Source organism: Urocampus carinirostris, chromosome 1, assembly GCF_059441175.1.
Source record: "Urocampus carinirostris isolate Australia breed hairy pipefish chromosome 1, RoL_Ucar_1.0, whole genome shotgun sequence".
NCBI lineage: Eukaryota > Metazoa > Chordata > Actinopteri > Syngnathiformes > Syngnathidae > Urocampus > Urocampus carinirostris.
In genome coordinates, this window is record NC_142349.1 from 3,590,121 (window position 1) to 3,606,167 (window position 16,047).

General features: G+C 38.6%; 1 protein-coding gene across 1 annotated transcript; it reads right to left on the minus strand.

The window, feature by feature from the left end:
- Window positions 1–280: 280 nt before the first annotated feature.
- LOC148373277 (BTB/POZ domain-containing protein 2-like) lies at window positions 281–15,161 on the minus strand. Its single transcript, XM_088342422.1, has 9 exons — window positions 14,573–15,161; window positions 14,369–14,488; window positions 11,232–11,388; window positions 9,988–10,093; window positions 9,470–9,667; window positions 7,850–8,042; window positions 5,696–5,783; window positions 5,319–5,465; window positions 281–2,471 (listed from the first exon to the last, which is right to left on the minus strand). The coding sequence occupies exons 1-9, from the start codon at window positions 15,154–15,156 to the stop codon at window positions 2,310–2,312; spliced, it is 1,755 nt and encodes a 584-aa protein (XP_088198548.1). The 5' UTR covers window positions 15,157–15,161; the 3' UTR covers window positions 281–2,309.
- Window positions 15,162–16,047: the final 886 nt, after the last annotated feature.

Genomic DNA, 16,047 nt, shown 5'->3' on the forward strand with positions numbered 1-16,047 from the left:
TTTGACACTCAAAAGCTTCTCTGAAAATTGACAAATGTCATATCACCCAGAGTGAACCAGTCAAAAATTTGAATTTAAATCCGCCCCATGCTGTCTCAGTCCGAAAAGGAGAGTTTTTCCTTGCCCTTATGTAGGTTTTAAATCAGGGGATGGTTTAATAATATTCTTTGGTTTGCAATAATCTATGGTCTGTGAAGCCCTTTGAGACTCCTTGTGATTAAGTGCTGCACAAATAAACATGGCTTGACTCGCTTGCTATCACAAATAAAAGATACCAAAAGCAGAAGAAGCGGCTTTTATTTTGAAAGGTCCCCAAAATAAGCACCAACAATTTCATTTTTCAAGTTTTTTTTCCCCTCACATTTGATCCAAGTTTGACATTTGACTCTCAGATATGGAAAACAAAAACGCAAGCACATTTAAAAAGCGGATTACTCTTTGATGTAATCAACACAAATTCAGAAATTGGAAAAATAGTTTGCATTTTTGGCCGTCAATGGGATGAAAAACGAAAAAAACAAGTCAATATTTGCACGACATTTAAATGGCAACACTGGCTCACATATTTACATTGAAAAATAACTTTACGGCAAATGCCATTGACCATCATATGCGGGAAAATAACTGTCCTGCAAACGCCATTGACAAATATATGCATCAAAGTGACATTTGATGGCATATGCCATTGACGACTACATTTGTCTTATTGACTTTTTCTTTCAAATGAAATCGCCGAATATAGGCCTCAAGTGACATTTAAACATAAATACTATTGATGATTGGATGCGTCAGAGGTACACTTTCCTGCAAATGCCGGTGACGACTAGATTTGCCATAACGACTTTTTACTGCCAAATGTCGTTGATGACGATATGAGTCAAGGTTACGATAACCTGCAACTGCCATTGACGACTTTTTTACATCAAAATGATGTTTGCCCCCAAATGCCATTGACGACTACATTCGTCAAAGTGACTTTTTCTCAAAAGTGCCATTGAAAGTCAACGTATGCGTCATGCAGCATAAACGTCGACGTTACACTTGAATGTAAATGCCTATGAGTCAGAGGTTCATTTTCTCACAAATGCCATTGACAATCATATACGTTAAAGTTGAGTTTTACAGCAATTGCCATTGACAACTATGTGTCAAAGCGACGTTTACTGCAAATGTCATTGATGACTATTGTCAAAAGTTACGTTTTACCCGAACTGCCATTGCCGGAGGTATGTTTTTTTTCCCTACAACTACCATTCACGACTATATGTGTCAAAAGGTACGGCTTCTCGCAAAAGCCATCAATGACTATATGTGTGAAGTTATATTTTGACTGCAAATGCCATTACGGACTATGTGTCAAAAAAAGTTACATTTCACCCCAACTGGAATCGACAATTCTATGGATCAATGATAAATTTGACCGTAAATGCCATTGACTATTTGCACCAGTCACATATTACCGCCAAATGCTATCAATGCATATATAAGTCAGTCAGAGGTATGTTTCCTCACAAATCATATTGACGAATATATGTGTCAAAGTGACATTTCACTGCTAATGCTATAAACGGATATACCCGTCAAAGTGATTTAACTGTAACTGCCATTGACGGAAAGTGAGGCAAAAAAGTAATGTTTTGCTGCTAATGACCTATCCTTGAAAAATATATAAGTCAACGTGACATTTTACCACGGATGCTATTGAAGACTATGAGTTACAGTCGTCAGTGGCATTTGCAGTCAAATGTATGCGTCGAAAGAGTTAGGTTTTCAGCGAACACCTTTGACAAATATAAGCGCCAGCGTAACATTTTACCACCGATGCCATCGATGATTATATGCAGCAGTATAACATTTTGCTGTAACGGTCATTGACAACTAAAAGCATCAATGTAACACTTTACTGCAGACGCCATTGACTATAGGCCTCAGTTACATTCGACTGCAACTATACGCGTCCAAGTGACGTTTTCATCACAAATGGGTTAAAGATGCATCAGACAAATCATCAACTCTGTAAAGGCCAAGAAAGTGCAAGCTCTGGTGGAAAGAGGCAACTACCAAGCAGAGATGATATCGAAACCGTTGAGAAATTTGGGAGACGGCTAGCTCGGCTAACATTCATTCAGTGTTAAGCTGCTATTTAGCTGGCCCCCGTTGTTAGTGTTCAACTTCAAGGACACGTCGGATTGTGACTCGTCGCCTGGCGGTGATTCGGATTAGTCTTTTTTTTTAATGCGGCTGACGGCAGAGAACCGTACTCTATTATGCTAATGTCCCCCACATTAACTGGAAAGGCGGCGATGAGGTTATGTGTAGAAGATGACTTCGGGAATCTGTCCGTCCTCCACCGAGGTTCCGTTGTTGTTTCCTGCCGCGTAGCAGAACGTGAAGCAGGTTTTGGTTCCAGTGGTCGAAGACTCGTGCGTGATTTTGCGCATTCCCTTCGTTCCGTAATGAGAGTCCGGGCCCTGCAAGGAGGGGGAGAGGTGAGTGATAATCACTTTTCATAAGAAACGGATGATGTCGTTTGTCCTTTCATATTTGGACCACTAATTTACCCTGCCTACTAGTCTGATATGCTCCAGTCCTTCCTCTGCGTTTTTTTTTCTTCTTTCGTGGTGTCTCTTTACAGGATTTCCCCCCTATACAAAACGTTATTTTACCTTATACGTCTCCAATATGCTCAACTGCTATTGGTCGGCATTTTATAAGATGCTCATCTGCTATTGGTTTACGTCAGGGGTCAGGAACCTTTTTGACCCAGAGCCAAAAAATAAAATATTTAGATTTTTTTTTCATGAGAAAGCCATACCATAGATTTTTAGACAAAATTCAACGAAACCGCCAAACATCCTCTTTAAGGTAATTTAAGCAATTTTTTCAGCACATTTTATTTCACTGTGTGACATTTAATGAATTGATAACATTTATGAAGTAATAAGAATACCAAGGCTGAGTCCCATATAAAAAATAATGTACCAACTTAAATTTGTCACCCATCTACAGTTACTTAAGGGTGGGATGCGTAGTTTGAAGTGTCCTTAAAAAGTTTAAAAATAAACATTTTCTATTAAGTATGTGAAACAATGCCCAGATGAGTTTAGAGAGCATATATATATTTTTTTCTTACACCGCGGCCATCTGCCTTGATCTTTGTCATCGTTGTTCCGGCCACACAGCGCATTATGCTGTAGGAAAGCAATAGGGGGAGCGGGGGCGTGATTTCAACGCGTGCTAGAGGTTTTCCTTTTTTCTAGAATGAAAATGGTGGAAGTCAGAAAATGACTGTTTAAAATACCGCCCAAATGCCAACACAAACCCCCCAAAAAGATGAAATAAGTTTATCCGAGCCCTTCCAAAACAGACATGTACGTGCAGGAGCCATAAAAACAGCTTAACAGAGGCTGCAATGATGATTTTAACCCGAGGATGGCATCAGCAATTAAATTTTTAAGTTATGCAAACTACAGAATGTTGAGGCTCATTTCGACCGTCATTTTTTCCCCTAAATAATGGTTCTTAAAACAAGTTATTTTGTTAGCTCCACCCATCCTACCGCTCACCCAATCAAATTGCTCTGACGTTTTGGGGTGTTTACAGTTTGTTCTTTGGGCTTTCCATATTAAGGATTTCTTAGCAAAGTAAGGCCAAAACTGAGTCACTTGTTGTGACACCCTGATTGTAAACTGTAGTGAAAACTGTGCCCTATATATGCTGGACCAAACCCATTATTGATTCAGAGCTGCTTTGGCTTCGCATGTAAAATACTTGTCTCCATATACATTGGAAAAAACATGCAGAACATTTGAATGATGCTGAATTTTGTCTCCGAACTAGATTTACTCATGAAAAGAACCATAGGTTCCTGACCCTTGGTTTATATCATAAAGATGCTGATACTGTATGCTGTTGGCTGAACTCCCTCCCTCAATGCATTATTTTCTTGCTCTTTGTTTGGTTGCTGTAAAATACATAGCAAGAAAAAATGACAAATAATCAGAGATAAACACAAACATGTCCTTTTTTTGCTAGCACTAATGCTAAAGTAAGTGCTAAAAGGAATTTAGCGGGAATTATTTTGTTCAAGACGTTACAGTTTTCCACATCCTTTTTTCAACATAGAATCTACAAACCATTTGTTTTGCATCAGAGCAAGTATTGGTAACTAAAACTGAATGGGAAATGAAAAAGATGATAGATGACCAAAAAAAAGCTTCAGATAACAAACACGAAAAATTCATGCATTGTTACCCTTCCTATGGAACCAATTGATGATTGGGATTATTACAGAAACCATGAAATTTTTAAGTGTTGCATAAATTAAGTATTAAGTGTTTAGTACTAATATGCATTGATATGATTTCATTTTTTAAGTCTCCTTTCCCCTCTTCATCCTCCTGCTACTCCTCTGGACCAGCAAGTCATGTCACGCCTATGGTTAATAAATGTGGGTTTTTTTCTGAAATGTACCGTATTTATTAGTGTATAACACACATTTTGTTTTACCTGAAAAATAAGTTTTGGTGCACGCTGACCAGCATCGCAAAACATTGGATGCAACTATATTGATATCCTAGTTACAGCAGCGAGAGTGCAGAATCCTAACCACTAGACCACGTGTGATACAGATGACATACAACAAAGGCATTCGATGTTATCTCCCAATTACAAAATTTTTAGTCACAGTACCAGAGACAAACGTTAGGGATTGGAAAACAATCTCGTTCTAAAAAATATGAATAAATGCAAAAAAGCAAAAACAACTCTGGTGTATTCGTAGATAATTTGGACTTTGAAGAACATTAAATAAATACATTGTTAATTTTATATTGTTATTGTGTTAATAGTTTATATGTTGTCCATAAATGATTTTAATCATAGCTGCACATATTTGTAACAATGCATATTTTGAGCTGAGAAATAGTGAAATGATTTTAAATAAAAAAAATAGGGCTACATGTTATACATGAGTGTGTTTTATACACGGAAATACATCACATTATTTATAATGTTATTCAATCATATACATATATTATAAATAAAAAATACTATTTTGTCATTTTAATTTTTGTATCCGAGTTTGGGGGTTCAGAGCGCATTAGCTAATTAGCATAGACTTTTAGCCCCAACCTTACGACAAATTTACCTTATGATCCCAACTGCAGAACGGATTCATGTCGTATCCCGAGGCTCTACTGTTGTCTAGAAAACAAGGCTACAAGCTAACTGAGGCTACAGATGATTTGGTTGGTATAATAAGCATACCCTGGTCCTACCCCTCACAAAAAATGGTAGTTAACGTCTTTGCAAACAACCTTGAGCGTAGCGCAGGCTGTGTAGTTGACGTTGGGCAGGATCTCGACGGGTTCCTTGAACATCACCCTGAAGGTGTTGGCCGAGCCATCGCAGGAGAAGCCCGTCTCATTCTGGCCCAGAACGGTGTTGCTGTCCGTGTGGAAGATCTGGGTGGACATAAACAAAAATTATTGATTGATTTTTTTAATACGGTGAGGGCAAAGAGAAAAAGAAAGACCGTACGGAGAGAAAAAATAAATAAATATATAATATATATATATGTCCCCGCGACCCTAATAAGGATAAGCGGTACAGCTAATGAGAGATGAGATGAGATATATATGTATTTGTTTACAACACAGCAGGGACAAAAGGAAAAAGAAACGTAATGCGGTACCTGAATGTTGACTTGGTAGTCCGTGGGGCCGTGGATGGAGCCGTAAAGGCCGAAGCCCACCACGAATATTCTCCGGTTTACAGAAAACCTGCAAACATTAACATACGTTAATAGCTTGGACTGTCTGACCTAAACAGTAGAAAATAAATACTATCCAGAACAGGTACAAATAATTGATAGACTTTTTTCACAACAAGGTGCAAGCAAAGTTATTTTGTAAAAGTGTCACAAAATACTGCAATCGAGGAAAAGTGTCACAAAGTGCAATTGAGGATGCAAACGCATTTACCTTCAGTACAGACGGCACTGGGCAAAGGAGAAGGAGTGCGCGTGATGTGTATAGCTCCACCCATTTATATGGTTAACCCAATCAAATCACTCTACATTCTTTGCTAGAGCTTCTGGGTGAAACGTTTGTTTTGGGTTAAAGCGGGTTCTGTGCCTTCTCATCATGAAGTGTCTCAACAATGAACATAGATCTTTTAATAACCTTCCAATTAAAATAATATTTAGTAATTTACAGCCACAACGAGGTCTGTTGGTGTGACACCTTGACTCTAAACTGCAGTCAAAATTGTGTATATATGTATACTGGACCGAACCTTGTCTAGACTTTGCATGTTCGTCAATTGGCTCGACAAGAAGCGATAAATATAAATATTGCATAACTTCTATTTTATCACCGAGCCATACGTACTCATGAAAAGAGACATGAATGACACACAAACTATAAGTTCCCTACTCATAGGAGTTGTTTTCCTTGACGTGCTTTGCTTACGTTAATTTATATCTTTCAGGACGGCTTTGATTTCTCCCATCTATAACGTTCGCAACTGGTATTGTGAATAAAATTGAGATCAAATCGAATGCGCATTGCACATGACTAAATACAGTACTCGTGCCCACGCGAACTACACAGAATTTAATCGAAACTCACCACCTCGAACAGCCGATTCACTCTGGGAAATATATACCCACCTCAAACATTTTCGTCTCTGATCCATACAGTTCACATAGGTCACCCTTTTTGACTTCAAAATGGTGAATTTTCCTTCAAGTGAAAGGGTTTCATGCTTCCCGTACTTTTCAGCAACTTTTTGTACGTTTTATTACTTTTGTGCTTCTCAGTAATTGGCATAATTTTTTTAAGTTTTAGTAATTAACCATGTATTTGAGGGATTTTACTTTTCAGTAATTCATCATATGTTTTAGTACTTTGGTGCTTTAAGCTGTTTTTAATACACTTGCTTATTTTTTAGTACTTATACTTTTTAGTAATTAATTACTTTCTGTACTTTTCAGTAATTTGTCAAACATTTAATTAGTTTTTCGTACTTAATGTGTTTCTTGTTTTTACAACTTTCCTATACATTTGTGTTTCTTTTAATACTCTTATACACCTTTTAGTACTTTATTACTTCTTTACTTTTCAGTAATTAACCAGATATTTTATTATATTTTGTTCTTTTAGTATTTTGTCATAAATTTTACTGGTAGTACTTTTCTTTACTTGTTAGTATTTCATCACTTTTTGTACTTCTCAGTAATTTATGATACACTGTGATTCTTAGTACTCTTTGTACTTTTCAGTAATTTATCATTATTTTAGTACTTTTTAAAACTCTTTTACTTCAAATACTCTTTGTACTTTTTAATACTTATTTTATACTTCTAAGTACACTATTATCTTTTAATGTAGGCGCCTACACAAATCTGTAATGTAGTTAATACCTTGTGATATCTTTTTCATCAAGTATTTGATGTCGGTCTCCGACTTTAGAACAGTTGAAGGTCAAGTCATGTTTATTCATATAGCTCTTAATCACAAGAAGTCTCAAAGGGCTGTACATAATACAGACTACAATTACACCATCTCCTGATCTGGAACCTGCATGAGTGCAAGGAAGAACTCAGAAATCGCAGCATAACGAAAATGAAGAAACATTGAGAAGGGGCCCCAAATCTGAAATAGTCCTGTCGTCTTTTTCACCGCACGGCTTAAAAGGTGCTTAGAGTATTATTTTTTTCACTTCTTGGAATTACTAGCATCAAAACTGCTTAGGACTTGGAATAGGTGACAATGCAATGCCGCTTACTCCACGTTTGAGTACTAACATGTCCACAAAACTGTTCAGTATCTGTTGTGGTGTTTACCGTATGCGATCGCTGGTTCCGCTGTATCCCCATCGACTCTCCACCTGTCCGAAGCGCGTGATACTGCACTCTTTCCCGCGGAGGCAGCAGCGAGGCCGGTCGATGAATTCCACGCGAGGTTTAGGATTGACTGTGAAGTGCAGGAACAAGCTCACCACTTCCCGGTCGGTCAAGATGCTGGACTGGGCGGGGCCTAAAGAGGCAGGGCAAAGCGTGAATTGTGAGCTTAGCTTGTTCCAGGATCGTGCTCATATCCAAAATGTTTGTATCTCGATCACATTTTTCTCATATGAAATCACTAAAAAACAATGAATGCATTTCCAGCCTCCCAAAAGCATCCAAGTGAACCGTATATTGCAGGGGTGGCGAACACGCGGCTCTATAGCCAATAAGAAAGCGGCTCTTTGCCTCATCATATTTTCTATATACTGTGGCTCTTTGCCTTGTTTCATGATTAGTTTTTTTTGTGTGTATTGAGGGTGGACACTTTCCTTGAAATAAACACAAGAACAATACTTTTTGTATTGTAAGGAGAGGTGTGTGTTATGGGAAATAATATGTTTTTAATTGTGTGTGTTTGTGTGTGTCTGTCTGTCATGGCAGGTCAGTGCGTGGTGTGACTCTGACTCTCACAGTTAAAAATTTCTGCTGTTTGCGTCCAACTTGTTTGCCACCCCTACTATAATTGATATAAAACACGCCTCCCTGATAACTGAAAACACATTCAAATAGTAATTAAACATAAAAAAATAAAGTAATAAGATGATAACAAAATAAAATGCGAGTTAATTATGATCGCTTGTTGTGGAGATAGTAACTGTAATGAGAGTATGCGTGTAGTAGTGGGTGGCGTGAGGGAGTTCAAATACCCGTCAATTTATACATTTTCCCTAAACTGTATACATATTTTAATCATCTTAAATTGTGCATGACAATTTTTGAACAGGAATTTAAAAAACAAAAAGAACCCAATTTGTTTTTGTAAGACAGATCTTGTCTTGTGGGAGAAGTGAGAGATTGCATACCTGTCATTTTATACGTTTTTTGATCATTTCAAACTGTGTACGGATTTTTTTTTTTTTTTTTTTTTTAAATCGTTTTTTGTTACACTGATCTTGTCTTGCAGGATCATCGTAGATTTCTTATATTGTCGTCTACATAGTCTGTCTTGCTGTGAGTTAATAGGTGCTGCGTTGTGTTTATAAGGTTTATTATCACTTAATAAGGGGGAATTGCAATCATTTATATGTTGAGCAATTGGCGGAGGTTGACTGTATGTGACTGAGAGACTGTTGGTGATACGTAAACACTTACTCTACAATTAAAATTAAAGTTGCTTTAACCTTAAATAAATGTACAGGCAGAACATTTTTTCAGTTTTTTTGCCTGTAGTAGTTTGCGCTAACTGGACAAGCTGATGCAGGCAGCAAGCGGTCACGAGCAGTCTCTAGTGGTAGCCTCTGGTACTGCTTGTGACCTGGATTTTTCTTAACAAAGCGAGCAAGATCTGTGTTGCAAATCAAACTTGTATACAAAAATTCTTGCTTTTTAAGGGGCTCGTGTAAAAAGGTACCAACCATTACACGTCCGAATAAGGGGCGAGGTATGTAACGCCTTTACCTGCAGCGAATTCTTCAATAGTCATGAGCGGGAATCGGATGAGCGTGAGTGCTTTTCCCAGCACTTTGCGCTTGTTTTCAGGTGTGGGCTGCAGCTGCTGCCGGTGGGCTTCCGCTTCTGCCCAGCGCACAGTCGCTCCGAATAGGCGCACCTCCCGCACGCCTAAAGTGTCTCGCTCCAACACCGCCACCAGTGTGTCTGTAATAAAATGGACATTGTCTAAACATGCACAGCTAGTTTAAGCTTACAATGGAGCTGAAATGCATCAGAGAAAGATAGTGTGACGCAAAATTCAGACGCTGACTTCCATATTTTATTTCAGCCGGCCACAGGACATGACAAATACCAGCAAAGACAAAAGACCATAGCAAGATTAGCAGGAGTTGGTCACAGTTGGTGGAAGTGCAACAAATTAGCACATTTCTGACCATTTTACTTTTACATCTTACACAAAAAAGCGTATCTACTTCCTGTACAGGTTTTAATTGAAATAGCGTTATAGAGTGAGTGAAGAGTACCTAGGTCAATGTCTGTAAAACCTTCAGCGGCAAGAGCATCTCCCGTGTTCTTGTCGATGTTCTCCAAGCAGAGACTTGCCAGTTGAGGCTCATCAAAGAGACGAGCCTGAAAAAAAAAAGATGGATGCTGAGGAACCTGCACATTATAAAAGTTAAGTAAATCTTGTTTATTTTTGGTAGGATGCATTCATGTACTTTGCCATGCAAAATGGGGCTTTGTTGTTGATATTTATTTTATTTTCTCCTTTATTTATTTTATTCCCATTTTTCTTTTGTTCTGTTTAGCTATTAATTTTCCCCCTTTTCATAATTTTTCTCGCCTCCAATTCTTTTTTCCCCACTCTTTTCCCCCATCCAGGAACTGAACCCTGCCCTGTTCTCCCTGGTATTTTTAGGCTCTTGACCTTAAATTGAAGACATAGACAAAATTTAAGACATATTCAATGCCTTAATTTGTGGTTATCAAATTTAAGACTTTCCAAGTTTTTTGGACCTTGGGGGGAACCGTTATTTTCTATCTTTCCTTTTTTCTTCTTTGCCCTTTTCTAAATTTGTTTTTTCTCTTCTATTATTTTTCCCCCCTTGTCCTGTTTTCCTTTATTCATTTTTTTTCCTTTCCTTCCCCTTTTTTGTTTCCTCCTATTTTCTTTCCTTTACCCTTTTCTATTTTTTTTTAATTATTTTTCCTTTCCCCTTTTCTCTCATTTTTTTTCTTCTTTTTAATTTCCTTTGTGATTCTCTTTGGTTTTATTCTTTTATTTACTTTTATCACCTTCTCGTTTCCCTTTTTGTTTTTGTCTCGTTTTTACTTTCTTTATTCATTTCCCTCTCTTTTCCTTCTATCCATCTTTTTGGCTTCTTTCTTTCTCTTCATTTCTTCTTTTCCCTTTTTTTATTCATTTTCTCTTATTTTTATTCTCTCATTATTCTTTTTCACAATTATTCATTTTTACTTTTTGCATTTTTATCTTTTTTCCTTTTTAACTTTTTATTTTCCCTTGTTCTTTCCTTTACTTTTTATTAGTTCTATTATTACCGCTCTTTCCGGTTTTCTTTCTGTTCCTTTCCCCCACCCATTTTTTTTTCCTTTCTCACCGTTTTTCATTTCTTTATTTTCCCTCTCTCTTTCTCCTTTTTTGATCCCCCCTCTTTTCTCCTTTTTTTGTTTTTCCTTTTTATTTTCTTCAGGTGTTTTTTCACATGTTTCAACTTAACGGACCTAATGAAAGTTCGCTAGGTCTGACCTGCGTAAGTAGCATGAAAGCGTTATCAGCTCGCAGGTTCTTCTTGAGAAATTCCACGCAGTGAGCTTCCAGCGCCGGAACAGCATACTTTTTGGCTGTATAGAGCGTCGTCATCACAGTCTCAGGCCCGATCTGAACTTCGTCAGAGTACAGGAACCTGCCAAAGAGATCCGTTTAAACCAATCAGATGAATCCTCAATTTTCCAGTTAAGTGTCATCAGCTTGATTTCATCCCAGAAAAATATTCAACTCACTTTCATATGTAAAATTGGGCTGATTGAATCTTGTGACGCAATCTTTTTTTTTGCTGATTTATCAAAACTATGTCATTTGATTCATAATCTTAAAGCAATTTCAAATGGTGTGTTTTAATTGAAAGTAAGTCACAAAAGTGAGTAAACCCCTCACATTTAAGCAGAGACTTAATTATAACGTCACTGAAGAAACATCGCTTTGATACAACAAAAAGACGTATGTAAAAAAAAAAAAGGCCGTAGCCTACTAGAAAGATGCTCTCTGGTCTGAAGAGACAAAGATGAATTAATTAGACTCAGATGGTGTGAAGCATGTATGGTGGCAAACAGGTGAAGGGTACAAAGATGTTTGTGTCATGTCTTAAGGCAAGCTTGGTGTTGGGAATGTTATGGTTAGGGGCTAGTGCAACTGGAGTTGGGGGGTGGGGGGTGGGTGCATTTCATTAGGGGAAACAAACTCAAGAATTGTACTGTGTAACATGTGCGCAGATAATGATCCACTCCCAGTTTCTAGGTCACACGGCAATGTTCCAGCCTGACAATGACCCCAAATACACTTCTAAGATGACCAAGGCTTTTCTAAAGGGGCTAATGGTAAAGGGAATCGACTGGCCAAACATGTCTCCAGATCTTAATCCAATAGAATCCAATCTTTTGAGCATCCTCAATTGGAAGGTGGAGAAGAACAAGATCTTGAACATCCCCAGCTCTTTCATGTTGTCATGAAGAAGCGGACGAGCATTCCAGTGGCAATTTGTGAGGCTCTAGTGAAACCCATGGCCATGGGGGTTAGGGTGGTTCTGCAAAATGATGTAGCCACACAAAATGTTGAACATCAGGAACTTTTACTTATGTGTGTACTAACATTTGTTACCAGGGATTTAGCTACTAATTGCTATATTTTGAATTATTTAAGGTGAAAATGGATTCACACTCATATATAAACTTTAGACAGACTACCTTTCATTGTGTCAAAGTGATGTGTCTTCAGTGTTTAATTAAACATTATGATGAAATCTTTGCAGAAATATGAGGTGTGGACTCACTTTTGTGACTTACTGTATAAATCAGATACATCCTGATTTAGATCTATGACAAATGTAAATAGCAGAGATAAACACTGTTGTAATGATGATTAAAAGTACTGCTCCTTTTCATAACTATTAACAGGAAAAAGTCACAAAAAAACTGTTTTTTATCTTTGACTCCCTAAGTGTACATCAAGGACAGACAATAAGGAACCCCTCCGCAAGGAATTGCTCCCAGTGCTAACTGAAGGAATGTGGATTAATACATCTAAAAAGAATGTTATGCTATGCTATTATGATACAGTAATCCCTGGGATACGGCCACCCGCCTCATGAGGTTTTTATTTAAAAGTGTGAAACACGTTTTTTTTTGTCCCTTCTTTGTCCTTAATATATAACATCAATAAAAAATAATTTAGTTTACGTGCCCAAAGAAACATACAAAATTCCATTTATGTGTTGTTGGTGTTTATGAGTTAAGTCTTTTAAGATTCCCGTCTGCTTTAGGTCTACATCAAGGCATCATGAAAATGCAGATGTTTTGGGCAGAATTACCTCCCACAATGCCTTTATCTCTCTTTTGTGTTCATAATCTCAAGTCGGCGATACAAAACTGTATTTTTTTGTAGTGATTTAATTACTTTTGGCCCAAGACAAAATGTATTTGAAAAGCACTTTTCAAAGTGCTGACAAAAAAAATTAAATAAAAATAAAGTCCCCTCCTTCTCCCCACCCCAAACACTAAATACACCTACACACAAAAAATGGTTGGAATAAAAAACTAAATGAATTCAACTCAACAACAGAATAGAGGTCACGAGTAAAGATTTCTTGGCTCAGGTAATCCCTGATCTGAAAGAAAAACTGTCTTGAGTTTGAAAAAAGTCATCTTATTTTAATTTACTAATGTAGGGTTTAGCGATTGCGCATATGAAACTGATGACGTTCGGTAGCACCTACACCAGGGGTCAGGAACCTTTTTGACCCAAAGAGCCATAAAAGCAAAAAATGTTTTCAAAAGAAATTGAGAGAGCGAAATCATTTACTTTCAGACAAAATTGAAAAAACTTCCAAACACGCTCTCTAGACAAAAGCTAATTCTTCAGCACATCTTATTTTACTGTGTGTCATTTGATGATTTAATCAAATGTATGAAATGATAATAATGCCAAATACCGTGTCCCAAATCAATGTAAATATGCCATTTACAATTTGTCTTCCACCTTAAGTTAAGTGTTGAAGCAATTTTTCCCCATGAAATTTGTCTTTAATAACGGTTTCAAAACAATGTGCATGCAAAGTTATTTTGTAAAAATGTCACAAATTACTGCAAACGATAAGCATATCGTCATTTTCACTTTCAGTGTAGACTGCACACACACACACACACACACACACACACACACACACACACACACACACACACACACACACACACACACACACACACACACACACACACACACACACACACACACACACACACACAGACAGAGAGAAGGAAGGCCTTGCGCTGTGTGCAGGGATCCGCCCACCTGTACTGCTCACCCAATTAAAGTTGTTTGCCAGCGTTTTTATTTATCAGTTTAAATGGTTTCTTATCAAACTTCTGCATAAAGTTGCTTCGGCTTTATATGGACCAAAACCGGGATGAAATCACTTGACTTTGGAACGCCTCAGAGAAATGTGCAATAGTTACATTTTATTTCGGAGCCATATGTACTCATGAAAAGAGCCATAGGTTCCCTACCCCTGGCCTACACGGTTAAAACTACTGCTTTTTAGAAACCATGCGGTTAGGAAAAAGGAACAAAGGCATAGACTCATACGTTCAGACAATTTTGATGTTCCTTACTTCAAAAGGGCAAGAAAGGCAGCAGGTTCCACATCAGGAAGCTCGATTTCGGTCGAAGTAGTCGCCATTCCGCCGTTGAACATCGCATCGAAAACGGCGCTGCCCACGGCCAAAACAAACCTAAAATTGCGACTCAGTCAGCCGATCGGATTCCGGGACGGCCGCCGCAGACATCAAAGTCATCTTTATCTTATTTGTTCTTACCTGTGCGCAGGTATCCTTTGCACCCCCATCCCCTTTCCCACCAGGAAGTGCACATCACTCAACACTTCGTTATTAAACAAAAAAGCAAATCTCTCCTTCACGGTACTCTTCGTCGCCTGCCAGTTGTACACCGGCTCCCGGTATACCAACACCGAGGCGGCGGCCGGAGCTGCAGCGGCGGCGGCGGTTGGAGCTGTCAACGGAGCCGCGTTCGAGGCAGCAATGGTTGCCATGTTCGACGCCGGGGCGGACAAGCCCCCGACGGCCGCCGCCACCGCAGCAGTTGCGGTGGGCGACTGGAGAGCGTTAGGGGGAGCTCCGGAGGTCAAGACGCCGTTGCCGTCCTGTCCGACAGGCCCAAGTTGCGGGTTGGAGCGGCGAATGGCTCCCTGAGCACCGCCGGGTGAGGCTAGGGCGACGCCGTTGGATGCCGGGAGAGCGAAGACGCTGTTGCTGGGCTGGCTGTTTCCCAGCGGGCCAGGCCCGGCGAAGTTGAGGCACGGAGGCCTGCCGCTATTCTCGCCAGCGGCCATCTTACATGAAGCAGAGGCGTAAACAAGGCGCTTCTTCTTCGCGTGGTTCATTTGTGGTGGTGGCGTGAGGTTAGCGCAGCGTCTTCTATCGGACGGGTTGCATAATGTTCAAAAAGTCAAGATGTTTCTATAAAACAAAATAGAAAATAATATTTGGATATTCTACATGTTTTCTGTTTTGATCTCTTAAGTCTTGCACGACGTATATGAACTGGAGACATGCATCTAATCTTGTTGTCAACATTTTCATTTCGTTGTTATATTCAGTGTCGGGTGCATTACTGAAAGAAGTACTTAGTTCATTCATTAAAAAAGTAATTCAGTTAGCTTTAAACCCTCCCCCCCATATTGCCAACACCAAGTAACTATGTAGTTCGCAAACACTCGCACATAGACCAACCCAATTAATATGCTTTTAAATAGCCACATAATAAAAGAAATAGAAGAAAAAGTGTATACCAACGTGTGCAAGCAGACAAGCCTTCATATTTCTTGGCTTGTGCAGTTTTCATAGTTTGCAAACCAACAGCTAGCGGAGACACTCCATATCCATTTTGTCTCTGGGCTTCAAACTAAGATCTCCTTTTACATTTTTGGATACTGTCGAAGATGTCTTCTTCCTCCAGCCAGGCATGGTTTATTTCCCAAAAAAATTTACGAATAAAAAGATCAAAATCCAGCACACATTTAGCGTAAATTCTGTGCTTATGTTTGCCCAATTGATTTCCTGTTATCTTTTTTTGTTTCTGTACAAGCCACAAAATGTGCTGCATGAGACATTTTGTGAATAGGTGTCATACAAATAATTTGACTTGACCATTTGCTACTGGTGACACACAAACAAAGATGTGCATGTAGAGAGAGCCCTTTGTGACGTATTAAAGCAGTGCACACATTGATGAGGCAGAACAGTAGAAATCATGTTAGTTAATATGACCAAAA